The sequence below is a fragment of the Phyllosticta citribraziliensis genome (genome assembly GCF_038025025.1).
Source record: "Phyllosticta citribraziliensis strain CPC 17464 chromosome Unknown J3D65scaffold_1, whole genome shotgun sequence".
NCBI classification, from domain to species: domain Eukaryota; kingdom Fungi; phylum Ascomycota; class Dothideomycetes; order Botryosphaeriales; family Phyllostictaceae; genus Phyllosticta; species Phyllosticta citribraziliensis.
This window is the reverse complement of record NW_027117338.1, coordinates 520,687-545,856: the sequence shown is the minus strand read 5'-3', so window position 1 is coordinate 545,856 and position 25,170 is coordinate 520,687. Positions and strand designations below refer to the sequence as shown.

Here is a 25,170-nt window from a genome sequence, read left to right as displayed (position 1 = left end):
TGGGAGTGGGAGTGGGTGTGGGTGTGGTGGTGGTGGTTGCGGTGCGGGCGAATCAGTGGTCGTGGTCGTGGTCCAGGTCCAGGTCCGGAGCCGAGCAGCGACGACGCGACGACAACCAAAAAGCACTGAGGGCGAAGCTTAGGGCGTCGGGCAGGAGCAGCCATTTATTGTGCCGGCACTGACACTGACGCCTGTGCACGGCCTCCCTTTCCCCTAACCCTTCCCGGCCATCGCTCTGGCCCTAATCAATCAATCTAATCTCATCTGCCGCCGCCGCCGCCGCCGACGCCGACCCGGCCCTCCCTCCAACAAAAATTTTGGCCCACTCCAACTCGACGTCCGTCTGCCTCCATCACCACGCCCTCCTCCACCAGCCATGCCCACCGCCCTGAGCTCCCGTCGCAAGGCTGAGGCCGCCAACCTCGACTCCCCCCTCCCCGCCAAGAAGACGAGACGCTCCGAGCCCAAATCCGCCCTCGCCGCCCTCGTGCCCTCGGACCAAAATGCCGCCAAGCGCCCCGTCGCCGCCATCAACGGTTCAAAACGCACCCGAGGAGCCCAAGTCGACGAGTCGCAAGCCGTGGTTGGCCATGCCGATGTCGACATGCAGGATGCTACCCCAGAAGTCGTCACCATTTCGAGCGGCGAGGAAGAAATGAGCGACCTGTCAAGCTCCGACGACGATCAAGATGAAGATGCCGCCGACACCAAAGCTGGAGCCACTGATGTCGCCATGCAAAACGGACATGACGACGACCAAGCAGACAACGAACCGCCTTCTTTCGGCGAGTTGCTGCAGGCCAACGCCCCCGAAGTCGTCGACGTCGAGGCAACCTTTGAAGACGCGAACGCGCCGTCGCGCGCATTAGCTCCCACAAACAACAATCGCGCCCTCTCCGCGCCCTCTGCCACTTCTTTGAGCACAGTCCTGACTCAAGCACTCAAAACCAACGATCGCGAGCTTCTCGAGTCATGTTTCGAAATGAACGACCTCGACAGCGTCCGAGCCACCATCGAACGTCTCCCCTCGCCGCTGGTTGCAAACCTCCTCCGCAAGCTTGCCGAAAGACTACACAAGAGACCTGGTCGCGCCGGAAACCTGATGGTCTGGGTTCAATGGTCGATAGTCTCGCACGGCGGCTACCTGGCCGGCAGGCAGGAAGTCATGCGCCAGCTCACCAGTCTGAACCGCGTCATCAAGGAGAGGGCAAGCGGTCTGCAGCCTCTGCTTACACTGAAGGGCAAGCTCGACATGCTGTCGGCTCAATTGGAACTCAGAAAGAACATGCAAAGATCCGCCGCAATGAACGACCTGGAAGATGAGGAGGGTGTCATTTACGTCGAGGGCGAAGACGACGAATCCGACGAAGACGAGGTTGCCGGAGCCATTACGGATGGTCGCGGCCCCAAGGACTATGACGAACTCGACGGTGCTGAGAGCAGCGATGACGGTGCCATGCACTTCAATGCTGAGGCTGAGGATGGATCCGAGGCCAGCGAGGACGAAGACGTTTTGGACGACGAGGCCGAGGAAACCGAAAACGACTCGGGCGACGAAGAGTCCGAGGACGATCTAGAGGAAGATGTCGATGACGGAGAGGACGTGTCTGGCAGCGAGGTCGAGACTCCTAGACCGACCAAGAGGTCTGCGGCCGCGCAGCGCATGGGTTTCGGCAGTGGTAGACGACGCCAATGATTGGCTAGAATTCGTCATTTTCTTTCATGTAACCCATTTCCTTGTCATCTCTGCCGTTGCAGACCAAAAGAGGGCGTCATTGGTTGTAGGATTTGATGTTGCCCGCATCAGGGCAGAACGGACAGGGGTTGCGGCGTTGAGATTCTACTGGAACGAATCGGGCTCTTTACTAGTCTGCTAATGCATAGCGCTGGGAAGTAAAAATTCGCCTTGAGTTGTTTTTAGACTGGGGCTGGTCGTTGGATTCCATGGTCTTGACTTTTCCGCAACAGGCAGTTTGTTTGCATTAACCAACCACGGTCGACCACTGGCAGTGGTCCTGTCGTTTGACCTCACAACTGCCATCCGCCCTTTGACAAGCGAACACGCGATGCAGATAGTGTTGCTTCCAAAGACGCGCTGTTGCTGACAATCCCCTGTCTCTCAACGCCAATCGGCTCACGATCTTCCCGGTCCCGACATGCCGAAGGCCTTCCTCCTCCCCAAACCGGTTACAATGTTCTCACCGTGTCCTAGTGAACCAAGTTCATCTCACGTGCCCTCGCGTGTCCAGTACGGTACCGACCAACGGTACCCACAGGTACAGGTACCTTGCATGCGCTGCTCGCCACTCCTTGCGTTTTGTCCATCTGGCAGCTCCTGTCCTCTTGCGGAGAAAATCATCATCACCGCCACCCCCGAGGCCACCCGCAAACATGACTTCATCGCAACAGCTGCAAACAAGAATCGCCAACCAGCTGGCTTGACACGCGTTTTGACATTGCAGCTGATCGCCGGTCTTTATCTCCGCCTGCGCGACTCTACGGCTGCGCTAAATACCGTTCCCTCCTCACTTCGTTCCTGTGTTGTATTACCTTGTGCGCTCTCTCGCGCGTCGTGGTACCCATGGATCTTGAAACCTGTGGATGCGGTTTGCGTCATTCCGAAGCGTACCGAGTCGATGCGTCTCCTTCGTTCAGTCTGGACGTTCCTCATCCGTGGCCCGAAATACTACAAGGGTGATAACTCGGACGTGCACGCGCACAACCCCTTTCGGTCCGACCGCTCAACCGTCCGCCCGTCGTCTTGAAGACACATCGCAGAGACGACAGACATGGTGGTCAAGTCTTGCTTTTCAAGAAAGTCAAATCAGTGTGATGTGGTGTTGAGCTGGTCTCGCATTCAGCGTTGTAAGAATGAGATGCTCTTTTTCAGTTCACCATTCTCTAGCTCGCTGTCCATGTCATCATGGTTGTTGACGCTTTGTGCAAACAATCCTCTGGACTCTCCTTTATTGCCCGTTTCTCAAAAGCAAGTCTCTTTGATCTTTGGATATTTTGGTTGGTGGCGCGCGGTGTGGACACAATGGGCTTTGTCTTCTTCCATCATTGAACAACACCTGATATCCATCCTTCGGGCCTGGATAAATAACAAGACCAGACCCGACTTGCAGCCACCAGCAGAGTATTCTGAGCAACAGACAGTGCGAGCATCGTCTTTGCTTTCGACATCTCAACACACACAACTTCCTCGTCTACCTTTGTAAAGACCCACGTAACCAAACCACTAGCAAACAATCATGGCAGCTTTGAGAGGTCTCCGCCGTAGGCTCAGCAGCATGCTAATCTCGAGCAGAAACACATCCACCGGCACCTTGACGGCGTCCACGGAGCCTTCTTGCTGCGACAGCCCCGTCTCTCCCACCTCTGGGGCCACCTCAGACTCAACCACTTCCCTCGATCCTGACCACTTTTGCCTTCATTCGGTGGACGCTCCATTGGATGTGGACATTGACGCGGGCCTGTTGGATTTTATAAATGAGGAGGTAAGTATCCACCCTTCCCTGTCCCAGCTCCCCAATATCGAGCAGCTCGCCTTTGCGAAGTACCTTCTTGGTCGAGCACGCGAGCTGCAGTCCCAGCAGACCCCTGGCGACTGGCTGCGTGCACTGAGTCTGGGACTGGCTTTGCACTCTAAATGCCAGTGCAACTCGCCCGCCCCGGGCAGCATCGAAACCGAAAGTACACACGGCGAAGACGACGCCGCCGGCGAATGCGGTCTAGGAATCTTCGGCGTGTCCAGTATGCGCAGCGCCAGCATCAGCAGCGAGAGCAGCGCCTACACGAATGACGAGGACTTCAACTTTTCCACCGTCAGCCTCCCTCAGATTCAAGACACAGCCGTCTTCTCTTCCTCCTCTAGCCTCTACAGCCACAGCGGCAGCGAGCCCGACTCGCCCAGCTCATCCTACACCGCGCTCAGCGGGACCCTGCACCGCCGCGCCTCCGCGCCGAGTCTCTTCTCGTCGTCGACGTCGTCGTCTTCGTCCGACGCCTGGACCGCGTACACGTGGAGCACCTGCTCCGCGCACTCGTCGCCCCGGGGCACGCCGCGGCCAGGCACGGCGTCGTCGTACGCGCGCCTGGCGCTCGTGCCGTCGTTCGCCAGCGCGGCCCCATCATCACTATCTCGCGTTCTCTCTTCTTCTTCGTCGCCGTTCTGCCAGGCCGCCGCCGCCTACACGTCCGTCTACTCGCCCAACGCCTGCGACGCGCTGTCGCTCTGCCGCCACCCCAGCGCCGCGGCGTGGAGCGTGGCGCAGTTGAGCTTCTGCGACGTCAAGGTCGGCATGCTGGGGCGGTGGGTTAGGGGGCGCGTGCAGAGGCAGGTCGGTGGCAGGGTGAGGAGGGGGTGGAGGAGGGTGCGGATGGGTGCTGCTGGTGGGAAGTGAGGTTTTCCCATTGTTTGTCTGGTAGGAGAAAGTTAAGTCTCTCCATTTTCGCTTTGGGATTGTGGCTGCGTTTGTGTGTGCCGTGTGGCACTGCTACGCGACCTTGTCCTAACCACACTCACTTACGATTTCCTTTGTCAATTGTTTGACTCGAACTTTCTTTGTTCTGTCAGGGGGCGAGAAGAGGTGGTCTGCTTGAGATTCAAGCCTTTTATTCAGAAATATGTCTTTTATGATTGCTCAGATGCTGTGATCATTGCACCGTTCTATTTGTGTGCGTCTATATCTCATGAACTGAGTGCCCTGCAACCAGTAATTTGAGAATGCTACAATGCAGTGATTGATGAATATCTAGTCATTCAATAATCACCCACATCGTCCAATCCCAACTTCTCGCATACACCTCACCATATCATACGCCAACCTCCACCTCATCATCCACATCCTCAACCAGCAAGAACGTCGCATACCACCCACACGCCACGACCCTGACCCTCACCCTCCCCTCGCGCTCCCCATCACCCAAATCGACTCTCCGAAACTCCCTCAAAAACCGCCTCCCCCTCTCCCTTTCCCTCTTCCCTTCGGCCCCCTCCCCCACAAACCTCGCCCCCAACTGCCCCTCCGCATTGCCCCCCGCAACCCACACGCCGCGCGTGCGATCGAGCAAGACAACGTGCGCCGCGCCCACCGCCACGTCGACGAGCTGCTCGTCCGGCAGCGCGTCGATGGCTACGGGGAGCGGGCCGTCGGGCGGGCTCCAGCCGTCGGCTTCGGCGGAGGCGAAGAGGGCGAGGCGGCTGTCTGCGTCGGCGTCGGCGTCTGCGTCTGCGTCTGCGTCGAGCGGGTCGGCCGCGCCGTGCGTGCCCCAGATGTACGCGCTGCCGTCGCGCGTCAGGGCGGCCGCGAGGTGGCTGTTGGCGCATGTGGCTGCCTTTGCGGGAGCGGTGCTCTCGTCGTCGTCGTTGGTCGAGGAGAAGCCGGTCACGGGGGAGGGCGATGTGCATGGTGTTTCGTCTGTGGGCCGGCCGAGGGAGGAGGCGTGCCGCAGGTCTGTGGACCACGACTCGAGTGACGATGCGGAGTGCGCCAGGTGGAATGTCTGGCCGGCGTGCAAAGCTCGGAGAGGGGACTTGGAGATGGTGTGTGATGTGCATGGGTGCTGGGGAGGCGTGGGGACGTTGGTGGAAGGGTTGCGTGCGAAGGCGATGAAGTCGTCCAGACTGCTGAATTCCCAGAGTGTTGTTGATGTCGGAGAAGCTTTGGTGTGCTTGTCAGGAGGTGGTATTGCGACTACGGTTCTACCGACGCCGTTGACGGCGACGTGTGTGCATCTGAAGTCCGTTGCCGAACATGTCATTGTCATTGATTCGTCACTCAGCTTCGAGCCTTCAGGAAACAGAAACAGCTTCGACTCGCTCGTTACAGCGCCGCGACATCCATCATGCGTGCCGAAGAAGGAATGCAATGACGGCGGCGCCGCGTCGCGTTCGCCGTTTTCCCCGTCAGGAGATTGGGTTGCCAGCACCCGCAGCTCGAGCTCTCCCTGGTGCCCGCGCCAGTAGTAGCGAGGGCCTCGAGACCCAACCCGCAGCACGACATCGGACCACCCGGCCCAGCAGACCTCGATGGGCTCGCCAGGCTGACTGCGCGCGATTTCGGAAAAGGTCGAAATGGTCGGGCCTGCGTTGGGCGAGAGCTGGCCGTGGGCGTTGAAGCCTGCGGCGAGGAGCCGCATGGCCAGCCGGTCGAGGACTGTACTCGACGAGCGCGGTGGTCTTGGTGTACAGACCCTCTTTCGCGTGGGTGGTTGGATTGGGCGACGCGCCCCCAGGTTGCGTCAGGTTGTCGTCAACTTCCGTCCTGCGTGGGCAATCCTTGATGCTACGGTAGCGCGCTGCAGCCTCTGCCCTATTTCTCATCCAAGCTCTTGAACGCCCGCGTGGTTGACAGTGTTATTCCCGATGGCATGCGCAGTTAGTGAACAGGCGGGCAGGAGAAGGCGAAAAAGAACCGCGGTTGTTTAAGGCGAATATGACGAAAGCAGATTGATTGGAGGCTGCATGCCTGCTTGTCGGACGCAGATCCGCTACCACGTCAAAACGTCAGCCCCCGCACCAACACATTTGTAAGAAACCACCATTGTCGGACTCGCCACGAGACTGGAGACATATGGCAGCGGCTTATATTGCTGCTGAGGCTGCCAGCACCATGTCGTCGTCCTGGTGTTGTCTTCCGCCTTGCCCAACATGCCCCCTCCAACCAACCTGATTCAGCCAACGGCACTGGTCACAGGCGCCAACTCTGGCATTGGCTTCGAGTTTGCCAAAGTTCTGATCAAGCAGGTACGAGAATGCGCCTTTCCATCGCTGCGTCGCGCAGTCTGAACCGAACTTTCCCAGGGCTACGACGTCATGGCCGTAGACATCTACGAAGGAGAGAACCTCAAGAGCCTGGGCTGCCGGACAGCGCGCCTGGACGTGTCCTCGCCCGAGGCCGTCGCCAACTTCAAGGAGAACCGCTACGGCGATGGGCCACTCGACCTGCTTCTCCACATTGCCGGTATATTCCCAGCTCCCTCCGGAATGGCCTGTCGCGAATGCTTACTCGGCTGCCGCCCAGGTGTCATTGCCCCCAAGGAGCGCGACTCCCTGACCACCGTCGACCACCATTCCCTCCTCTCCGTCTTCTCCGTCAACACCTTTGGTCCGCTGCTCCTCACCCAGGCCCTGCTGCCCAACCTGCTCAAGTCCAAGAATCCCCGCATTGGCCTCATGTCGAGTCGCATGGGTAGCATTGCCGACAATACGAGCGGTGGCACTTATGCGTACCGCTCGTCAAAAGCAGCGCTGAATAGCATTGGCAAGAGCATGGCCGTCGACCTCCAGGATAAGGGTGTGGTCGTCGCCATTCTCCACCCAGGCATCGTGCGAACCGGCCTCGTCCCCCAGACTTCTGAACAGTTGAGAGATGCTGTGAATCCGGATGAGGCAGCGCAAAAGCTGTTCAAGGTGTTTATGAGCAAAAAGATTGAAGAGACGGGGAAATTCTGGCATCGAGAAGGTCAAGAGTTGCCTTGGTGAAGGTATGTCGTTTTACTTGTGGTCTGCTTAAGATCCCCGGGTTTGCATGAGCAGACTATGAAATGGCGTTGATATGCCATTGTTGTAATATATAGACCGTTGTGGAATCATTCAAGATCCGGAGCTCGATTGGGCGAAGAGTAGTTTACTAGAACACAGACGTGGCTTCTTTGAGTTGATAAGTCGGCTTATGGTCAACTTTCACGAGTCTGCATGCAGGGGGTGCGGAGGATTCTTTCTAACTCTGCTTATCTTTGCATTTCGGACCCAAGCGAAGCATTGACCCTAATCTATGACTCTTATTTTGATGTCCCGTCTCAACCCTTGTTCGGGTCCAATATAAGTACTGATGAAACCGCAGAAGTCTGCGACGCGGTTCACGCTTCCTGAGTCTGAATGTTCCTTACGTTTTCTATTATTCCGTACGTACCTTGCTTACCGAGGATTCCCTGTCACTGAAACCAAGCTTCATCAAACCACAGCGACTTTGCCCTAGAACACTTCTAACGATGACGGTTGCGACGCACGATGTCAAGTTTTTCAACGCGCAAGATTTGATCAATGATCCGGCTTTCCTGGCCGAGCTCCTTGATCTCGTCAACAGGTCTTATTCCCACCCCCCAAAAGGTCAGGCGAAGACCGAAGGATTCCGGTTCGATGATGCTGCAGAAATGCTTGCGCGATTGGGCAGCGGAACATGCGCTGTCCTCTTCATTGAAGGCGTGCCAGTTGCCACTGCTTCGTTAATCCCTTGGAAAGGAGACAGCATGGTAAGCCGACGCTCTCGAGCCCGCCAACGCAACGAGAAACTGAGCCCTGAAGGACACCGACGATTTCGAACTTTCAACTGTCGCTTGCCCGCCAGAATGGCGCCAAAACGGGCTGGCGGAAGCGAGCTGTGCCGCGGTCGAAGAGGTGGTTGTGTCGCAAAGGAGCGCCAACCCAGACTCGAAGAATATTCGACTGTGGCTGCTGTGCGGAGAAACTCGTGCGGCTCCGTATTGGAAACGCAAAGGCTTTGAAGAGACTGAGAGAAGAATAGTGCCTGCGGGTACTTGGGGTATGGCACACGACTTTGCAATTTTGACCATGTGTCGGCCGGCACGGAAAAGCGCCTGATGAGAAAGAGTTAGATCACACACACATGGGAGAAGCCCATTCCTTTTCTTCTCAGCCTGATTGAACTGGAATCGAAAGTTTTTGACAATACGGATTCAGTTCTCTCCGGCTCTCCGCGCTGTGTTCCCAATTCTCGCTGAAGAGTTGCAGCCAGCTCTCGTCATTTTGAGTGTTTTCAAGGGGTCTACGCTAGGGTCTAGAAGGCCCCCTCGATCCAGCGACAATCATCTGCTCACAGGGCGCCAAAGTCAACCTTGGGAGCCGCGACACCGCGACCACATGGCTCAAACATGGACCGACAAACTTCAAGGCGCGTGACTGTCCACCACACGTACCTTGGAGCTGGACAGCCTCTCTGAAACGGCATTTTCCATGTGCGCTGCATCGCAGGGTCCAGCCTCTGGGCTGTCAAAAATCCGTGGTAGACGCCAAAGAGCTCCGGCCCCAATTTTGGAATCCATCTCCTGATTGGCAGCTGTCGCGCGCTGACGTGAGGTAACCCCGAAATTATGAGAGGCCATAGTGGACTAGCCCCAAAGCAGCTGGCAGCTCGAGCTCAGCTTGCGCCTCTGGAGCTCTGCTTGACATAATATAAGGAGGTAGAAATAGCTCGAGCCTCGCCCCGCAGAAAGCGACCTCTCTATCTCATTCAAACAACAATGCCTCTCCTAGTCAAGCTTATCAGCAACGGTGTTGGCCTCGCCAACGAGGCAATGGCTCACCGCAGAGCGAACAGAACGAATGGATCCACCCAACCCCTGGCTTCGACACCCCAAGAGACAGGAGAAGTCATTGAAATCTCCGAAAAGGAAGCCGAGCACCTCAAATCAACCGGGCAAGCTGTGTCGGCAGAGGAAGTGAGCGAAAAAGACGAGCCGGTCAACGTCATCATCCCAGACCGCGTCGAAGAAGACGAGGAAGTCTGGGAGCTGGACGACGCTGCAGACGAGGTGTGGGAGGAAGTGCCTGCGGACGAGCAACCACCTGCCTACGCGGAGACCGAGGAGGCGCAAAAGAGCTCCAACAAGCGCATTCAGACCATTGTCGAAAACCTGGCATCAGCTCCGCCAGCACAGCCCGGCGCGGCTCGACTCCCTTTTCCTGTGATTCTTCCCCAGCGCCGTCCTCGCGAAAAGGCTCGCGGCTTCGTCAGAGCATATGCTCCCTCGCTGAGCTCCGCTGGCATCGACGAAGCGTCTTTCATGTCGTTTCTGTCGGCTTTTCATCGCGAGAGCCAGATCCACCCCGTCTTCAACGTCATTTTCGTCGGGACCACCATTGCCGGCTTCGTGCCTGACATCACAGTGGCTGCGGTGTGCACGGCCATCCAAGCCGCCATGGTCCCAGCCGTGATGCTCCAGACGCGCTATAGCGCCAACAACTTCCTCGACCGTGCCAACGACGCCATTTTCCGGCCGCGCGGGCTCTACGCCATGATCGTGTCGTTCAAGAGCGACACGGAACGGCCTATTGCGGCACAGCCCTTGGACATCAATGCGGCCATCATGAAGTATGGGCAGGCTTCGGGCTCCAAGACCAAGGACTTTGGCCGCAAGTTCCGCTTCACGAGCGGCAAGACGTACGGCGAGGCGGAGCTGCCCGAGGCGGCGGAGCTGGTGTTCCCGGCGCTGGACGACGCGGCGGCTGAGGGCCAGACGCAGGAGAAGCAGGACGTCAAGGACAAGGTGAGGAGGGGCTCCAAGTTCGTCCAGGAGTACTACGACAGGCGGGCGCAGGCCGTGTTTGTAAGTTGCGCCACACCCACCTTGACCCCTTTCTCGGACAGCACACTCACCTCCCGCACAGTTGCAGGAAAACCCCGACTCGACGCTTCTGCCAAAGGACCCGCAGTTTGCGTCGGCCCTCAGTGACCCCACGCACCCTGCCTACCAGGGCGGCCTCATCACGTTGATCTCGGGCGGCCGCATCCAACACCGTGGGTTGATTCGCAGGGGCATCGACTTGTACAACAAGAACAAGACTCGCGATACTAATGGAGAAGCCCCAGCTGCCAAATCGACCAGCCCGGCGCCTCGCCCGGCTGCAAACGGAAGGCCTGTGGGCAGGAGTAGGGCGGCTTCGGGGTCGCGTGCGCGCAGGCCGCCGCCCAGACGCGTTGGGCTGATTGGCTCTGTCAAGAAGGCGTTGAGACAGGTACGTCGTTTTTCCACCGAAGAGGAGATTGTTGCTGACTGCTTTTCTTGTTGTAGGACGTCGTGTATCTCATGATTGTCAACATGCCGTCGGAGGAGGACATGGCGAAAACGCAGACAGAGTTGGACAAGATGGAAGGCCAGAAGGAGGCAGGCCAAGGCCAGACTGCTTGATTCGTGCTGTTTTGCTTTGCTCTTGTAGATGACTACCCATTGCGCTTGTTGAATCGAGGTTTTGCAAAGTTCGGAATGTCAGAAACTGGAGATGAAAAAAGCGATGACCAAACGCTGTGTCGACGGGTTCAAGGCGCAGATGCAGTCGCCTCAACCATCTAACTGTTGAAGCAAGCCAGAGAAGACCCATTTACCTGGCAAGGTTGATTTCCCTCTCTCCCCGCGCCGCCTTCTCCGCAAAACCAACCCACTCCTCGCCGCTTTCGAATCGCTTGACCAGCTCTTCAGGATCATAATCCACGCCGACCGGATTCTTGCTGAACGACTCGCTCTCCATGAACTGCATTGCCTCCAGCTTGCTCATGTTGTCCACCTGGCACTCGATGCGATTGCCATCCGGGTCTTCATAGTACATGCTGGTCGACATGCCATGATCGACGCACCAGGCTGGTTCGAAGCCGGCGGCCTTGCGCCCCTTGTACCCGGCCACCAGGTCGGCGAGCGTGTTGTAGCTAAAGGCAACGTGACGAAGCCCGGTCGTTTTGGGTGAACGTGGGGAGACGTCAGAAGAGGCAAAGATGCCCAGACGGTGGTGCTCGTCGTCCCAGGTCAGGAAGGCTGCTTTTTCTGTCCCGAATGTTTGATGTGCTGAGAGCATCGTCTTGTAGAAATGGACCATGGCGGGGAAGTTGGCCGTCGTGGTTTGAAGGACGAAGTGGGCAAGGGCCGCTGGGGGAGGGACCTCTGGGATGGTGGTGAAAGAGGTGACGGTTTTGGTTGTTGTCGTGGTCGTGGCTTCGGTGGCAGACATCTTGAGTTTGGCTTTAGGTCTTCAATGGTGGTATTACCAAGTGATGAATTCAGAGATGATGATCCAGAAGCGAGAATCTCAATTTAAGTAAGGGACCAAAGACTTGGAAGTGTCAATTGTCAGCCACTGGGCTGAGCAGGATATATGACATACTGGGCCAGGATTGCTCCGAGATCCGCCTTTTTGGAGGACGGAACTCGGCCGCGTTGCACTCGTCGGATTTGCACAGTTCCGCTGACGAACTGGTGGAGCAAAAAGTGTGCGGGGAAAAGGTGCTGGTCGTGGAGCATCCGTCTCACTTGTTCACTTCTGCCATGCAGCTAAGCTGATCGCCGTGCGCTAGGGTCGGCTAGCTGCGTGGAATGAACCGCATCCAAACTCTTTCCTTGGTAGCTTCACGCTATGATGATAGTTGGCTGGAACTAGCTGACCAACCCGTTCGCATCTTCGCACTGGTCTGATCCGAGGAACGGCTTTGTCGGACTCGCTGTGGTTCGTAATGTGCGCCGCAAAGGTTCGCGTGATGCATCATGAAGGTAGACCGGATTGCTGACCAATTGACGTCGAAATTTTTTGAAGAATGCAGAGGAGCAGAATACAGGAGAGGAGAAAAGAGAAGGCAGACAAAGATGACAAAGCCCGGCTGCAGAGGAATTGAAAAAGGAGACTCGCATGACACACAACCAACTTCAGACGTAGGAGGTTTGTTTACATCATTGTTGCCTTTACCCATGCTGAACCTTAACCAAAGCGGCAATGGGTTGAGCAACTTCGAACGTAGGAGCTTTGTTTACATCGTCGATTGGGCATGGACCTGAGGCGCTCAGCTGGCGATTTCGGCCAGTGTGAGGCTGATTTGACTTTTGTGGGAATGGCAGGAGTGGATGCTTCAAGGGTCAGCAACTTAAATTCCAGGAAAATGGCAAGAGGCTGAGCAAGCAAGTCCTGATGAGTTCGGGGGCTGCACTATTCAACTGATGCTCTGAACAGGCGGGAAAAATGTTGTCATCGCCGGGAGACTGTGAATTGAGAAAAGCTCAATGACTCTGTCAGTACCGGGGACGAACACGGACTAGGTGTGATGGGAGATTGTCCGCAAATTATCGATGTTCGTGGGATCCACGGGATTTTTGTGACCTATCCCGAGTGCGCATTGCGTCAATATGCCCAGTCTCAAAGGTCGACAATGTGTTGGCTGATGAGAGTGATCCGGGAGAAACCACAGGCGTATCGACCTCGCGTTGTGCGAATGAGAGGTTTGTGAGAAGAGAGGCGAAGGGATGAACGTGGAGCTGACGCACGGGCCACGCTCGCCAATGACGTGCACGTGCAACGACCGGCATCCCCAAGACCTATCATCGTCACCGACGAGCTACCTTGCACGCCTTCTCTGGATGCGCAGTCTGTTTTGATTTTGGCTTCAAACTTTCATCCACCACTTCTTATGGACTGAGCAGGAACGCTCCTCAAAGTCGAAGGCGGGACCATGCTGTCCGCCTTCACAGCTCGACCCATTGTCGAGCTCAAGCAGCGGGACAAGTCGCGCATCGAGTCCATCCTCGCATATGGTAACCAACCAAGCGCCGCTCATTCGGAGCTCTTACTGAACAATTCCCAGGCGACAGGCTGCTAGTAGGACTCAACACGGGAATCCTGCGCATTTACCGCATCAACGAAGTCAACGAGGAGCCCGAGCCAAGTACCTCAACAGAATCTACCGAAGGCGCTGAGGATGCCGCGCCGAAACCCAAACAGCGACCTGCAGATCTTTTGCGCGAGGTCGAGAAATTTGCGCGCAGACCGATCCAACAGCTTTCCATAATCAAGGAAGCAAATATCCTCGTCTCTCTGAGCGACAACTACGTCTCGATACACGACCTACAAACATACGAGCTGCAGGAACGGCTGGAAAAGACCAAGGGTGCAACATGCTTCGCTGTCATATCCAACATCGTCAAAGATCCAGAGACTGGTATACCTTCAATCGTATCTCGTCTTGCTGTCGCTGTCAAGAGGAGAATCATACTATGGTCATGGCAGGACATGGAGCTCTCCGGCGACACGGCAGAGCTCACGTTGATAGCCGCTGTCAAGTCGTTGACATGGGCAACCGGGACAAAAATTGTGGCGGGAATGGACCCAGGTTTTGTTCTAGTGGACATTGAAAGTCAAGAGGTCGCAGACATTGTCAAGCCCGGTGCGCTCAGCGACGTCAACAGTCAACAGGGAGCTCGTTTTGGGGCCGTAGGGTCATCAGGAATGGGCTACATGGGAATGGGGAGCTGGGTACCAAAGCCAATGGCCACCAAACTAGGCGACGGCGAAATGCTTCTTGCCAAGGACGTCAACAGTCTGTTCATTGACACGGACGGCAAGGCTCTGGAGAAGCGCCAAATCCCGTGGACCTCGGCCCCAGAAGCTTTGGGCTACTCTTATCCGTACATGCTGGCCCTCCAACATCCATCCAAAGGTGCTCTCGAAGTCCGGAATCCCGACACGTTGAATCTCCTTCAAATTGTGCATGTTCCCAACGCCAGCTTCATGCACGTCCCTCAGCCAAATATCAGCCTGGCGCACGCCGGAAAGGGTTTCTTGGTGGCCAGTGATCGGTGCATCTGGCGAATGGGCGCCCTGCATTACGAAGCTCAAATTGATGCGCTTGTCACCCAAAACCGCTTCGATGAAGCAATTAGCTTGCTAAACATGCTCGAAGACACACTCCTCAAGGACAAGCAGGGGCGCATCAGGGACGTACAAATCCGCAAGGCTCGGAATCTCTTTGAGCAGCGGCGATATCGGGACGCCATGGACCTCTTTTCCGACGCTGTTGCTCCACCTGAAAAGGTCATTGCGCTTTTCCCAAAGCTTATTGCTGGAGAATTGTCATCAATCGAGGAGAGCGAAAGTGAGTCTGATACGGATGAAGAAGAGGGCAAGGCGGACGAGGAAAATGCGGCCGCTGAGAAGAATGCACCAAATGCCAATTCCATCACGAGAGCCATGTTTGGAAGGCTGGTCTCTGAACAGAGAAAGGACTCTGACGCTGCTTCTGTGCGCTCTGTCAAGGTCGACAGTGACATTGCGAGTGTCAGGGGCAAAAAGGCTTCTGACCGCCACACTGATGGCCAAGAGAAACCCCTGCGTAAGGATTGCACTCATCGATTAGATGTTCACACTAACCTTTATGTAGAAGGGAAGGACTTGACACTGGCAGTCACGGCTCTTTTTGGATTCCTGGCGCAGACCCGAGCGCAACTTCAAAAATTCATCAACTACGACGGGACCCTCAAAACTCCATTGCCTCCCAAGGATGAGCGACCAGAAGATTATCGCCCACCTTTTGCTCCCTTCATATTACTCCCAGAAGATATACAGGAAGAGATTGACTGGGCAGGGCGCTTGCACAAGGTTGCGCGCATCACAGATACCACACTGTTCCGCGCCTACATGTTTGCTCGCCCTGGAATGGCAGGCCCTCTCTTCCGACTCGACAACTTTTGCGAACCCAACGTTGTACGAGAGAAGCTATATGAGAGTGGAAGATATACAGACTTGATTGATTTTCTGCACGGGAAGAAGATGCATCATGAGGCTCTCGAGATTTTGCAAAAGTTTGGAAAAGGCGAAGCAGAGGAAGAAGCACCAGTTGCGCTCCAAGGGCCTCAAAGGACGATATCGTACCTGCAACAGCTCCCACCCGATTTGATTGACCTCATCCTCGAATACGCAGAATGGCCGCTCCGAGAAGACCCTGAGAATGGAATGGAGATTTTCCTCGCCGATACTGAAAATGCCGAAACACTTCCCCGAGACCGTGTTCTGGAATTCCTTCAAAAGATTGACCACGATCTGGCTATCAGATACCTGGAACACATCATCTACGAGCTCAACGATCAGACGCCCGAGTTTCATCAGAGGCTGATTGATGAGTACCTCGATCGGTTGAAGTGTAGCGATCCAGAGATCACCGACAAGGAGGGGTACTATGAAAAGTGGTGTGAAAAGGTCGAGTCCTTCCTCAGAAGCAGCAATCAGTACAACAAAGCTCGGGTCTTCCGTGCACTACCCCAAGATGGTACGTGTTTGAATCGTTTAATCTGGTCATTGCTAACAGCGGACAGAACCTCATTTCTTCGAGGCTAGGGCAATTGTGCTGAGCAAGATGGGCCAACACAAGCAAGCTCTCCAGATCTATGTCTTCCAAGTGAAAGACTACGACAAGGCGGAAGAGTACGTTTGTCCATCTTTTATTCGGACTTGGCTAATTGGACGCAGTTACTGCAATCAAGTCTACCTCTCAACCATCACAGCCCAATCCACCGCAAAGATTTCACGCACCACAGGAAAGCCAAGTGCATTTCTCCACCAAGACCCTGAGGACGCCGAGCCGTCCATCTATCATACTCTGCTCTCGCTATACCTCACTCCCCCATCGCCACATACGCCCAACTTTGAGCCCGCCCTTTCTTTACTCTCCAAACACGGTGCTCGCCTCCCAGCCTCATCCACTCTTGATCTAATCCCGCCATCTTTACCAATCGCCGACCTCGAATCCTACTTCCGCGGCCGCATCCGCAGCGCCAACAGCGTGCGCAACTCTGAACGCATAGTCGCGCAGCTTCGCGCCGTCGAGAAGCTATCGGTCGAAAAAGACCTGCTGCTAGGCACGGGCTCGGTCGACCGCGTCGGCGGGCGCAACCGGCGCGTCGTCGTGGGCGAGGACCGCCACTGCAGCGTCTGCGGCAAGCGCTTCGGCAACAGCGCCATCCGCGTCTACCCGGACGACGTGGTCGTTCACTACGGCTGCTTCACACGCGGCATGCAAGCTGCTGTCGGATCACCTGCGGCGAGCAGTTGGGGCACCTCGAGGGCTGCTGCTGGCGTCGTGGGGAGCGCTAGTCCGGACGGCTGGACTGGTCTCGGGGCCGGCATGGCCGCGTTGCGGCGGGGCAAGAGTCCAACGCCCGCGAGCCCGGAGCCGAAGATAGGCGTTCAGAGGTGGGACACATGGGCTGGATAGTGGTTGGAGATGGCCTGTTTATGATGTACGAGTGAGGGAATGGAAGAGGGGACGGACTGCTACTTTTGAATACCCATTCTGCGTCTGCTCGTGCTGTACAGCATTGTTGGCTGATGCAATTAATGAAGCCATTAGGGCATTGCGCACGAAGCGTAGTTGTTTGAAAGCGACACTGAGTTGGACCATCAGTGTCTACGACAGACATTACACAATCCCGAATGAATACGCTCGAAGCTTCAAAAGTCAAAACTACCTTACTTGTGAACTAAAAGCAAGCCTTTTCTTCTTCCTCGTCCCGGTCTGCTCTCGAATCTATGCGAACTGCTCTATATCCATTAGACAAAGATGGTATGAAATGCAGGCCTTCAGGCCATTTCGTTATCCACCCCGTCCTAGTCCTCTCGTACATCCTCAGCCTCATCAGCGGCAAAGAGTCTTTCACTCTCCATCTCATCCCTCGATGGATGCGCAGGCGATGTCCCACGCAAACGACTCCAGGCAATGTCACTCAAAGATCTCGGGGCGGGCGGTGGATCATCCGTATAACGTTCGACGCCCAGCAGCTCGCTCTCCTGCAACGAGATATCGTCCCTCTTGCGCCAACCCATGCGCTGACCGCGCGACTTGGCACCACCGTAGCCCCTGCGACGGCCCATGATGTTGCCTAGCCCAATGGCGCGGTGCTTGCGCATGAGGAAAAACAGGCCAAACACCATGACGCAGAAGAAGCCGAGAGAGAGGGGCAAGCCGAGCTTCAGTCCCAGGCCGTTCGGGGCTTTGGTCGTCTTCCCGGGAGACTTGTAGTGCGGCGGCTTTGAGATGAGTTGCACGGTGGGCCCGTCGTAGTAGGTGGCCGTCGTGTCGGTGTCCGAGTCGAACACTTGGGCAAAGAAGGTCAGGTTGTAGGCGGTGTAGCCTTGCAGCCATTCTTTCTTCATGGTGACGGAGGTCGCGCCGATGCGGTTGTCGATGGACTCGGACTGCCATGCTTGCTTGCGCGTGTCATTGGTCCAGTTGAGGAGGATGGTCACGTTGGCGGTGGATGGAAAATACGCCGAGTTCCTGGTCAAATCAGTATTGCGGATTGGATGAGAGTGGAAGAAGCTACCAGGTCACGTAGTAAGTCTCAAAATAATAGACGTCTGAATTGTTGGCCGGGAGGCAAAAGGGCTTTGCATTCCTGTCATTGCAGACGGGAAAGTCTTTGCTTGGGTCCAGGCCGAGGCTGTTGGTCGGGGAAGCAGCCGCACTGGTTCCGGTTGCGTTTGCTGATGCCACGGCCGTGGGCAAGGGGACTTCAATGGTCGTCAGCTGGCCCCGGATTTTGGTTTCGATGAGCGTGACTGTGGGGACGGATGCGGTGGCTGAGGAGGTCGAGGTCGAGTCTGGAATGGTCAGCGCGGGTCGACTGGAGCTTTGACAGTCTTACTCGGAGCTCTATTGTCCAACAGCGAAGCAGAAGTAGCAGTGACGAATGCTGCGAGAGCGAAAGCACGCGTCAAATGCATCATGGGCTTATTGATGCTATCCGGGCCGAAAATGGATGGATTGCCGTCATTGGCGAAGCAGGACATTGCTACAGCACGAAAGGGACAGGAAACAGTTGGGCAGTCGAGGCCATGACGGCTCAACGGCGCCAGACACCATGGTCGAGAGGGCGACGGCGTTTCCTGGGCAAGGTACAAAGGTGAGGTGGTGATGTACCGGTTTCGTTTCATCAGACGCGTGCACGTGCAGACAGTCGAGGCTTCCCGCGCGCACAATTCAAGGTTCCCGTGGTTGCGGGCAACCTGGCATCTTCACCCACTCCAGGTCCAGTCCACGTTCTCCCCGTTCACTCCGTTGCGGCTCCGCGTCACTCACCAACCTGACCTCGAACAAAACCCTTGGTCCGCCCGCCTGCATCTGCACGATTACCGCATCGTCACACTTATACGTCCCTTTGCTCCATCACTCCGTCCCCACCTCACCACCGACTCGACTTCACCATGCGCGTCTCTTCCGCTCTCCTCGTGGCTTTGCCCGCCCTTGCGCTCGCCGAGGACCAGGTACCTCTCGTTGATAAGGTCAAGGGCTGGTTCAACCAGGCTCAGTCCTACGTCTCGACCGCCATCCCCGCCGCTGCCACCCCCGTCGAAGCTGCTGCCTCAAAGGTTGCCGAGAAGGCTGTTGCCAACCTGACGCTCGAGAACTGGCGCCAGACCATCAACTCTAGCGCCTCAGCTGCCGCCGCGGGACCCCAGGAATGGATGATCTACGTGACGGGCGGCAACAAGACGTGCTTTGGGCTCTGTGGGAACACCACTGAGGCATGGAATGTATGTTGACAGGTTCCCTATCCCAAGGCCAGGTGCTAATCTCGCATCTCTGCAGAAATCCGTCCCCGTTCTCGCTGCGGCGCCAAAGTCGCCCAACCTCGGCGTCATTGATTGCGAGATCGACAATATTCTTTGCAACACTTGGGCGGCCTCTCCCCCGTCCATTGTCCACATTCAAATCCCTGCTCCTCTCCCCGACCAGTCGGCGCCTGCTCCTGCTGTTCGCTTCATTCCTCTCAACCGTGTCAACACCACTGCTTTGAACATTACGCAGCTGCACACCGAGAAGAAGTTTGAGCAGACTGAGCCGTACGAGGGCATCTTCCACCCTTTCAATGGTCTCTTGGTTCAATTCGGTGTCGAAGTCCCCGTGGCTTACGCTTTCTGGGCCTTCTCCAAGATGCCCAGCTGGCTCCCCATGGTCGCCATTTCCATGATCAGCCGCAACTTCATGTACGTTGTATATCGACTATGACTCCACCACACGCTAACTTTTTGTAGGAGCCGCAGAGCCCAGCCTGCCGCCAGGCCCGCGGGTGCCGCTCCCGCTGCGCAGTAAGGTATAGCGTTTGGCGCAGCACACGGAATACCTTGTTCAGCAGAGACCAGTCTTATCAATGGCAGTGAAGTAGGTCTATTGGGAGAAAGATGTCTTTGGTATTGGAAATGGGAAAGCAAAGCTCCGCTTCTTGCATTGTAAATAATGTCACGGTTATTGTCATGAGACTCTACGGCGGAATGACTTGGGAGGATTCAGGTTAGCGGGCTGCATGCGGCGTCCGGCACTTGTTCAATTCCAAAAAAAGTTCAAAGTCCAACTAATTTTCTCGACGTGATGGCGAGCACGACTGGATGAAGCTCGAGAGTACTGTGTAATTTATTCCGTATTGGTGCCAACATTACATAATCAGCGATAAGATGTCGGCGTTCCAAATTCCCGACCTCAATTCTCGAGCGGCGGCCAACGGTGATTGTTCAAGCTCTCCGCATTGCTGGTGAGGTCTACAAATCCAATCGCCCACCATGCCGACAATCCAACAGCGCATGTTCAAGTTGAAGGAAGTAAGCGATCCAGCCAGCCTGCCAACCTCATACTGCCCTCTCTAACACAACCTCAACAGCAAGTAGGCACACCTCCACAAGACCTCCGCCGCAAAGAACGTACAACTCACGCGCGCATTCGTTGTAGCTGCTATGGATACGAATGGGACCGGGATCTGCCACCATCCCGCGGAACGTCCAGTCAATAAGCCTGCGCCTGGCACGCCAGATTGACGGCGGCCACCGAGGGCCCAAGTACGTGCTGCGCAGCCACCGGCGGCGCTCCACCACCAACACACGGAGCGCCTCCACTCAACCGCAACGAAACCTCGACCTCATACTGACGCCGCCGCTCTCTGCACAGAAAATTCATCCGCGAAATCCTGCCGCGCATCAAATACCGCAACCCGTGGCTGCCGATCAAGGTGGACCGCAACGCGCCCAACCACGAAGCCGCCTTCATGACCGTCACCTTCACGCCCAGCGCCAAGCGCGACCCCACGCGCATCGAGATGAAGTACAAGCCCGAGAGCGAGATCTGGAGCCAGCTCGCCGACGTCGTGCGCGCGCAGACCATCGCCCCGTCTGAGGTCGAGCTCGAGGAAACGGAGGAGATACGCAAGAGGAATGAGCATAGTCGGGTGGTGAGGGAGGCGCAGCTCGCTGTCAATGCCAAGTTGAAGAGGGAGAAGGAGTTGCTGGAGGCGGCGAAGCAGCAGACGGCTGCTGTGATGCAGGCCGAGCAGGGTGCGTAGAGAATTGTAGAGGTCTTTTTGGGATAAGGGCATGTGCGGCGCATTGAAAAAGGATTTTCTTGCAGACTTATGGTTAGTTCGTCTGGAAAAGTGCGTTGATCCAGACTGACGTCGTAGAGCTCGTGTATCATTGCATTCATTTTGGAGACCACTTCCCATGTCTTGATCTTTTACATCATTCTGCCCCTCCGTCAATTTGCTACCAGCCCCTTCCACCATGCCACAGCTCCCAGAACAAACACTACAACCATGGCGTCTGCTACGACCGTGGTGTATATGACGCTGTATCTTCCAGCCATCCTCACATATCCCGCATACGGCTCGGGAAGTATGGTAGACAGCGTCCCCATCAACCCACCCTGTTGCAACTGTCCCTTTTCAACGAAGAACCGAGTGCTCTGCAGCACCACCTCGACAGTTGCAAACATCCAAAACAGCCGCTGTCCGATGTTGACGCCGCCGATTTCAACGACACCATCGAAAGATGACTGTCCGTGTTCTCGGGTCACCTTGGTGCCATCAAACGCGCTACCCAGGGCAATGTAGATGGCCAGACTGAACGACATGAGCGCATGTACTATGCGCCACACGTACGCCGCGTTGCTGCTGCTTTCTTCTTGCTGCGGTGCTCCAGGTGCGCCGGGCATACCGGGCATACCGGGCATGCCGCCGCCTCCGCCCATCATCTGCTGCAGCATTTTGAGCATGGGGTCCTCTCCCTCAGGAGCACCGCCAGGACCGGGAGCACCGTCCATGCCGGGCGGACCTCCGCCGCGCAGCATTTGCTGCATCATCCGCATCATGGGATCGTCGTTGGGATTGCCGCTGCCATTATCCGGCGTGCCGGGCGTCAACTGCCCCGAGGCGGGCGTCGAGGGCGTAAGTGAGCGCGCTGGTCGGCTGGGCGCGTAGTAGTGCTGGCTAATGTCGATTTCGGGCGGATCATCGGTTTCGGCGGAAGAGGACGTGGGTGTGACTGCGGCGCCGCCAACTGTTGTCGAGGTGCTGGAGGCGGAGATGGAGGGTGGGGCAGCGCTTGGTTTGGAGGAGGGGTCGGAGGAAGCTGTAGGTGTTAGTTGGATTTGCCTCGCTGTCCCTGTAGCTTCTCAGCTGCGTTAAGGAGTCTTACGTTCTTCTGGAGCTGGCGCTGGCCGTCCGCTCAGCGACGTGATTGCTTCCAGTCGTGACGCGCCTTGCGAGTTGATCTTTGCTTGCCGCCGTTCGCGGCGCAAGCGCGCTTGCCGTTGCGCTGGGCTCTCCTCTGGGCTCTCCATCGTGTACGCGGCGAGTGTGTAGTGGTGTTGATGATTCGATGGGGTGTTGCGTTGGAAAGTTCGAGCAAGGTGGTTGATCCCGGCAGGGTCCAGACTACGTCAAGCTTGGAAAATTACGTATTTTTCCCCATGTATCGTTACACCACATCTTCCGCTTCTCACATCTTCCGGTCTTTCAATAAGTCTTCAGATTTATCTATGCGGCTCCATTCCTCATCAACTGGGGTATCCATCCTCCAACCATATCAGCAAGTTTCATGATTCTGAATCTCGTCATCTCGTCCCTGGCTTCCGTGCCGTTGGCTCGTCCGGAAGCTCATGTACAATGTCTTCCGAGTCCCCCATCTCCGGCTGCCGGTCTGGGAGCTCGTTGTACACATTTTCGGCATCTTTTTCAGCCGTCTGCTTGTCTTGTACCGGAGCAGGCAGACTCCCAGAGTTTCGTCGGCGTCGAAGCATGAAGAACGCAAGCCCTGCAAGAAGAGCGACTCCAGCGACTCCACCCACGACGCCACCAGCGATGGCACCAGCATGGCTGGATGAATTCTGAGAGCCGCTTTGAGCGGTGTCGTTGCTTCCACTGGAGTCGGTGAGTGCTGATGAGAATAGGCTCTGGACGCCGTCGCTGTCCCATGAGACGTTGGCGGCTCTTCTGCGAGAAAGTCAGATTCTCTTCAGACAAAACGATTTCAGCACTTGCCCTTTGTTATACCAGTCTTTCACCACTTGGGGAGTCTCGTATGCGACTGCGCTGGCATTGTATGAGGTCTTCCATTCAAGGTCGTTCAAGTCGAATACACCAAGTCCATTGTCCCATGGATCTGGATCTTGCCTGAAATACGTCAGTCTCCAAAAGCATGGACTCCTTCATTTTGCGTACCAATCCCCTGGAATACCCAAGGAAAAATCAACTCCTCCAACAACGATCATCTGGCTGGCGACCGTGTGGCAGGTTTGGTAAGACCTTGGTGTGCCAGTCGTTTCTGATGATATCCTGAACCACCTGAATGCTGGGAGAGACAAAATATAAATGTCGTCGTAGGCTATTTGGAGACTTGCGTCCCAGCCGCCATACAAGAATCTGCAAGAGTCAGGCACTACGAAGTTACTGCTAATTTCGCATCTCAACTTACATCTCGTAAGAATCTGCCCCCTGAGCACCAACAATACAAAATCGGTCTCGTTTTCCTGGGGCTTCTCCGGTGGTCTGTTGAGCATACCATCCACCCGTGGCCGTGTCATAAACGGTAAGGTTGTTCATCTGAAGCAGCCCTGAATCATCGGACCAGCTGCTCAAAGACGATGTAAGGCCGCCCATCGGCATCAGGAGACCTTCGCCTCCAAAGGTCGGGACGTACACCATTCGACCGCCCAGAGCTGTCCCATAGGGACTGGTGTATGGGATCGATGAAACGTTGTTCCACGTCTGCGTCTCCCAGTTGTATGTTACCATGCCTGTCAGTGGAACTTGGGCGGTGCTATCCACGTCTGGATCCGTAACGCTGGAAGACCATCCGCCAATGTAATATCCCGTAGTATTCGACGCGCCCCAAACTCCGTTTGTCGGTCTCGTCAACTGGTTGAACACTCTGGGATCCCCTGGGTCGACCTTTGCCCACGTCCCATTTCCTGTCGAGTCGGCTGTAAACTTCCATAGCGCTTTCTCAGGAGTGCTCATGTTGACTGCTACTTCGGACACTCCGCCGGCCCAGAGAAAAAAACTGTCATTTCCATGGGGCCAGAGTCCAGGCCAGGTGAGGATAGGCGCATCTCCTTTGGCCACGGCCTTTATTTCGACGCTCGAGTTGGTCCAGTCCGAGCTCAAGTCGATGGAAATGGTGACGTTATTCACCCTTGAACTTCGCGTGTCGAGGTAGCCATCAATGAACTGGGTCAGCTCCCCACCATCTATGAAGAGATGGTTGCCCACAACGACTGAAGAGTGGAGCGCTCGCCGGATGAAGTTCGAGGTGGCTGGATTGGAGACTTGTCGTCGCGAAGGAGTCTTGACAGCTGCACTAGGGAGATGTTCGGCAGCAGGCGAGCCTTTTGCAACTCCTGTTTGGAACGTGGAAAGCAAGAACACAATCGTCCGGATCGTCCAGGAGCGGGACCAGGTAGCCCTCGCCATGTTCGTGAAGTGGGATGCTGGCGCGACGCCAAACTCCAGAAAAGGGTTATCCGAGCGAGGCAGACTGGAGAAATTCGAACAACAGTCTCCCCGCAATCAGGCAACGGGCTAAATGACTATAATACATTGGAAATGCACGACCCTCGTGTTTGGCCCCCAAAGATGTCCGACGATCTTTCTTTGCGATCAGCCTTCCGCGACCACCAACGGGCCTTTATCAGTACCCTTACGCCAGGCTTCGCCCCATCAAAGTGCATGTCACTTGCTGAATGTATTGGTTCCCTTGTTAGAATTGTCATTCGCAAGCTGATGCTCCAGGAGCGTCACTGCCACCACGTGGAGGATTGACTCCACTTGAAGCTGACCTGCTGCATGGTTGAGGTTCTCTGGCCTATGAAGATGTAGGCTATTCTGGTGAGCTTCAAGGGGCCAGTTTCGAGGAGTGTCCCTTTTTGTCGACGCGGGCCACACTTGAGTGGACTTGCATGTTCCTCTCTAGGAAAGATCTTCACACATGAGCGCTCTCCACATTTGGAGTGATTTTCTGGGACCAAGATGCCGAATTCATGGCCGATGAACTTATGTTCAGGGTTGACCATGTAGTACAAGGCTAGGCGTATTGCTCTTCACTGGCTCACCTATTCACCTCTCTATACAATGTCGTTTTGAAAATATTTTGTACAAGGCGCTTCATTCTGAATTCCAATTCACTCCTTTTTCTGCGCAATACATTTGCTTGTGTCCGTGATGTTTGCATGTCGAAATTGTTTCAGTAAACCGATGGCCACGTTCAGCCCTGCCGTTCTTACGGCTCAACCTCGGTTGCAAGGTTCCGGTCTCGGCTAGGGTTTCGTCGTCGCGTGCTTGACGTCGTCTTCTTGCCGT

General features: G+C 56.0%; 14 protein-coding genes across 14 annotated transcripts; 9 read left to right on the top strand and 5 right to left on the bottom strand.

Moving 5' to 3' along the window:
* The first annotated feature begins 332 nt into the window (after positions 1–332).
* On the top strand, positions 333–2,021 carry J3D65DRAFT_608707 (Dip2/Utp12 family-domain-containing protein). The gene has a single exon (XM_066798610.1). The coding sequence runs from the start codon at positions 377–379 to the stop codon at positions 1,694–1,696; it is 1,320 nt and encodes a 439-aa protein (XP_066659404.1). The 5' UTR covers positions 333–376; the 3' UTR covers positions 1,697–2,021.
* Positions 2,022–2,156: 135 nt separating this feature from the next.
* On the top strand, positions 2,157–2,765 carry J3D65DRAFT_598831 (uncharacterized protein; the record flags this gene model as incomplete). The annotated part of the gene is made up of 1 exon (XM_066797867.1): positions 2,157–2,765. The coding sequence occupies one exon, from the start codon at positions 2,157–2,159 to the stop codon at positions 2,763–2,765; it is 609 nt and encodes a 202-aa protein (XP_066659403.1).
* A 489-nt stretch (positions 2,766–3,254) lies between these two features.
* On the top strand, positions 3,255–4,406 carry J3D65DRAFT_663438 (uncharacterized protein; the record flags this gene model as incomplete). Its single annotated transcript, XM_066802666.1, has 1 exon — positions 3,255–4,406. One exon carries the CDS (start codon positions 3,255–3,257, stop codon positions 4,404–4,406), a length of 1,152 nt encoding a protein of 383 aa, XP_066659402.1.
* Positions 4,407–4,614: 208 nt separating this feature from the next.
* Positions 4,615–6,462, bottom strand: J3D65DRAFT_654453 (uncharacterized protein). Its single transcript, XM_066802477.1, has one exon. The coding sequence runs from the start codon at positions 6,142–6,144 to the stop codon at positions 4,819–4,821; it is 1,326 nt and encodes a 441-aa protein (XP_066659401.1). The 5' UTR covers positions 6,145–6,462; the 3' UTR covers positions 4,615–4,818.
* A 193-nt stretch (positions 6,463–6,655) lies between these two features.
* On the top strand, positions 6,656–7,489 carry J3D65DRAFT_663436 (3-oxoacyl-reductase; the record flags this gene model as incomplete). Its single annotated transcript, XM_066802665.1, has 3 exons — positions 6,656–6,751; positions 6,809–6,968; positions 7,029–7,489. 3 exons carry the CDS (start codon positions 6,656–6,658, stop codon positions 7,487–7,489), a joined length of 717 nt encoding a protein of 238 aa, XP_066659400.1.
* Positions 7,490–7,998: 509 nt separating this feature from the next.
* On the top strand, positions 7,999–8,608 carry J3D65DRAFT_598827 (uncharacterized protein; the record flags this gene model as incomplete). The annotated part of the gene is made up of 2 exons (XM_066797866.1): positions 7,999–8,259; positions 8,312–8,608. 2 exons carry the CDS (start codon positions 7,999–8,001, stop codon positions 8,606–8,608), a joined length of 558 nt encoding a protein of 185 aa, XP_066659399.1.
* Positions 8,609–8,924: 316 nt separating this feature from the next.
* Positions 8,925–10,981, top strand: J3D65DRAFT_7971 (uncharacterized protein). Its single transcript, XM_066804200.1, has 2 exons — positions 8,925–10,353; positions 10,415–10,981. Exons 1-2 carry the CDS (start codon positions 9,268–9,270, stop codon positions 10,835–10,837), a joined length of 1,509 nt encoding a protein of 502 aa, XP_066659398.1. The 5' UTR covers positions 8,925–9,267; the 3' UTR covers positions 10,838–10,981.
* On the bottom strand, positions 10,803–11,984 carry J3D65DRAFT_8024 (Glyoxalase/Bleomycin resistance protein/Dihydroxybiphenyl dioxygenase). The gene is made up of 2 exons (XM_066804201.1): positions 11,900–11,984; positions 10,803–11,823 (listed from the first exon to the last, which is right to left on the bottom strand). The coding sequence occupies exon 2, from the start codon at positions 11,744–11,746 to the stop codon at positions 11,126–11,128; it is 621 nt and encodes a 206-aa protein (XP_066659397.1). The 5' UTR covers positions 11,747–11,823; positions 11,900–11,984; the 3' UTR covers positions 10,803–11,125.
* A 1,121-nt stretch (positions 11,985–13,105) lies between these two features.
* J3D65DRAFT_563121 (vacuolar sorting protein 39 domain 2-domain-containing protein) lies at positions 13,106–17,063 on the top strand. The gene is made up of 5 exons (XM_066797589.1): positions 13,106–13,314; positions 13,365–14,888; positions 14,937–15,821; positions 15,868–15,976; positions 16,022–17,063. Exons 1-5 carry the CDS (start codon positions 13,233–13,235, stop codon positions 16,764–16,766), a joined length of 3,345 nt encoding a protein of 1,114 aa, XP_066659396.1. The 5' UTR covers positions 13,106–13,232; the 3' UTR covers positions 16,767–17,063.
* Positions 16,881–18,564, bottom strand: J3D65DRAFT_608691 (uncharacterized protein). The gene is made up of 3 exons (XM_066798609.1): positions 18,196–18,564; positions 17,875–18,151; positions 16,881–17,828 (listed from the first exon to the last, which is right to left on the bottom strand). The coding sequence occupies exons 1-3, from the start codon at positions 18,482–18,484 to the stop codon at positions 17,159–17,161; spliced, it is 1,236 nt and encodes a 411-aa protein (XP_066659395.1). The 5' UTR covers positions 18,485–18,564; the 3' UTR covers positions 16,881–17,158.
* Positions 18,565–18,573: 9 nt separating this feature from the next.
* Positions 18,574–19,902, top strand: J3D65DRAFT_608689 (uncharacterized protein). The gene is made up of 3 exons (XM_066798608.1): positions 18,574–19,084; positions 19,140–19,537; positions 19,586–19,902. Exons 1-3 carry the CDS (start codon positions 18,755–18,757, stop codon positions 19,641–19,643), a joined length of 786 nt encoding a protein of 261 aa, XP_066659394.1. The 5' UTR covers positions 18,574–18,754; the 3' UTR covers positions 19,644–19,902.
* Positions 19,903–20,051: 149 nt separating this feature from the next.
* Positions 20,052–21,032, top strand: J3D65DRAFT_608686 (mitochondrial 54S ribosomal protein mL61). The gene is made up of 3 exons (XM_066798607.1): positions 20,052–20,146; positions 20,274–20,380; positions 20,490–21,032. Exons 1-3 carry the CDS (start codon positions 20,108–20,110, stop codon positions 20,878–20,880), a joined length of 537 nt encoding a protein of 178 aa, XP_066659393.1. The 5' UTR covers positions 20,052–20,107; the 3' UTR covers positions 20,881–21,032.
* J3D65DRAFT_608684 (uncharacterized protein) lies at positions 20,939–22,227 on the bottom strand. Its single transcript, XM_066798606.1, has 2 exons — positions 22,010–22,227; positions 20,939–21,943 (listed from the first exon to the last, which is right to left on the bottom strand). Exons 1-2 carry the CDS (start codon positions 22,152–22,154, stop codon positions 21,072–21,074), a joined length of 1,017 nt encoding a protein of 338 aa, XP_066659392.1. The 5' UTR covers positions 22,155–22,227; the 3' UTR covers positions 20,939–21,071.
* Positions 22,228–22,427: 200 nt separating this feature from the next.
* J3D65DRAFT_663427 (uncharacterized protein) lies at positions 22,428–24,285 on the bottom strand (the record flags this gene model as incomplete). The annotated part of the gene is made up of 4 exons (XM_066802664.1): positions 22,428–22,806; positions 22,840–22,986; positions 23,035–23,235; positions 23,288–24,285. The coding sequence occupies 4 exons, from the start codon at positions 24,283–24,285 to the stop codon at positions 22,428–22,430; spliced, it is 1,725 nt and encodes a 574-aa protein (XP_066659391.1).
* Between the last annotated feature and the right edge of the window lie 885 nt (positions 24,286–25,170).

Excerpts from the sequence above, each read along its gene's own strand:
- J3D65DRAFT_608707 (XM_066798610.1), top strand. The coding sequence starts at position 377 with ATGCCCACCGCCCTGAGCTCCCGTCGCAAGGCTGAGGCCGCCAACCTC.
- J3D65DRAFT_654453 (XM_066802477.1), bottom strand. The coding sequence starts at position 6,144 with ATGCGGCTCCTCGCCGCAGGCTTCAACGCCCACGGCCAGCTCTCGCCC.
- J3D65DRAFT_7971 (XM_066804200.1), top strand. The coding sequence starts at position 9,268 with ATGCCTCTCCTAGTCAAGCTTATCAGCAACGGTGTTGGCCTCGCCAAC. Across the intron at positions 10,354-10,414 it reads GGCGGGCGCAGGCCGTGTTT|TTGCAGGAAAACCCCGACTC; the intron begins GTAAGTTGCGCC and ends CCTCCCGCACAG.
- J3D65DRAFT_8024 (XM_066804201.1), bottom strand. The coding sequence starts at position 11,746 with ATGTCTGCCACCGAAGCCACGACCACGACAACAACCAAAACCGTCACC.
- J3D65DRAFT_563121 (XM_066797589.1), top strand. The coding sequence starts at position 13,233 with ATGCTGTCCGCCTTCACAGCTCGACCCATTGTCGAGCTCAAGCAGCGG. Across the intron at positions 13,315-13,364 it reads CGAGTCCATCCTCGCATATG|GCGACAGGCTGCTAGTAGGA; the intron begins GTAACCAACCAA and ends AACAATTCCCAG. Across the intron at positions 15,977-16,021 it reads GACTACGACAAGGCGGAAGA|TTACTGCAATCAAGTCTACC; the intron begins GTACGTTTGTCC and ends AATTGGACGCAG.
- J3D65DRAFT_608691 (XM_066798609.1), bottom strand. The coding sequence starts at position 18,484 with ATGAAACGAAACCGGTACATCACCACCTCACCTTTGTACCTTGCCCAG. Across the intron at positions 18,152-18,195 it reads GTTGGACAATAGAGCTCCGA|ACTCGACCTCGACCTCCTCA; the intron begins GTAAGACTGTCA and ends TGACCATTCCAG. Across the intron at positions 17,829-17,874 it reads GAGACTTACTACGTGACCTG|GAACTCGGCGTATTTTCCAT; the intron begins GTAGCTTCTTCC and ends TGATTTGACCAG.
- J3D65DRAFT_608689 (XM_066798608.1), top strand. The coding sequence starts at position 18,755 with ATGCGCGTCTCTTCCGCTCTCCTCGTGGCTTTGCCCGCCCTTGCGCTC. Across the intron at positions 19,085-19,139 it reads ACACCACTGAGGCATGGAAT|AAATCCGTCCCCGTTCTCGC; the intron begins GTATGTTGACAG and ends GCATCTCTGCAG. Across the intron at positions 19,538-19,585 it reads ATGATCAGCCGCAACTTCAT|GAGCCGCAGAGCCCAGCCTG; the intron begins GTACGTTGTATA and ends AACTTTTTGTAG.
- J3D65DRAFT_608686 (XM_066798607.1), top strand. The coding sequence starts at position 20,108 with ATGCCGACAATCCAACAGCGCATGTTCAAGTTGAAGGAA. Across the intron at positions 20,147-20,273 it reads GCATGTTCAAGTTGAAGGAA|CTGCTATGGATACGAATGGG; the intron begins GTAAGCGATCCA and ends CATTCGTTGTAG. Across the intron at positions 20,381-20,489 it reads GGCGGCCACCGAGGGCCCAA|AAAATTCATCCGCGAAATCC; the intron begins GTACGTGCTGCG and ends CTCTCTGCACAG.
- J3D65DRAFT_608684 (XM_066798606.1), bottom strand. The coding sequence starts at position 22,154 with ATGGAGAGCCCAGAGGAGAGCCCAGCGCAACGGCAAGCGCGCTTGCGC. Across the intron at positions 21,944-22,009 it reads AGCGCCAGCTCCAGAAGAAC|CTTCCTCCGACCCCTCCTCC; the intron begins GTAAGACTCCTT and ends TAACACCTACAG.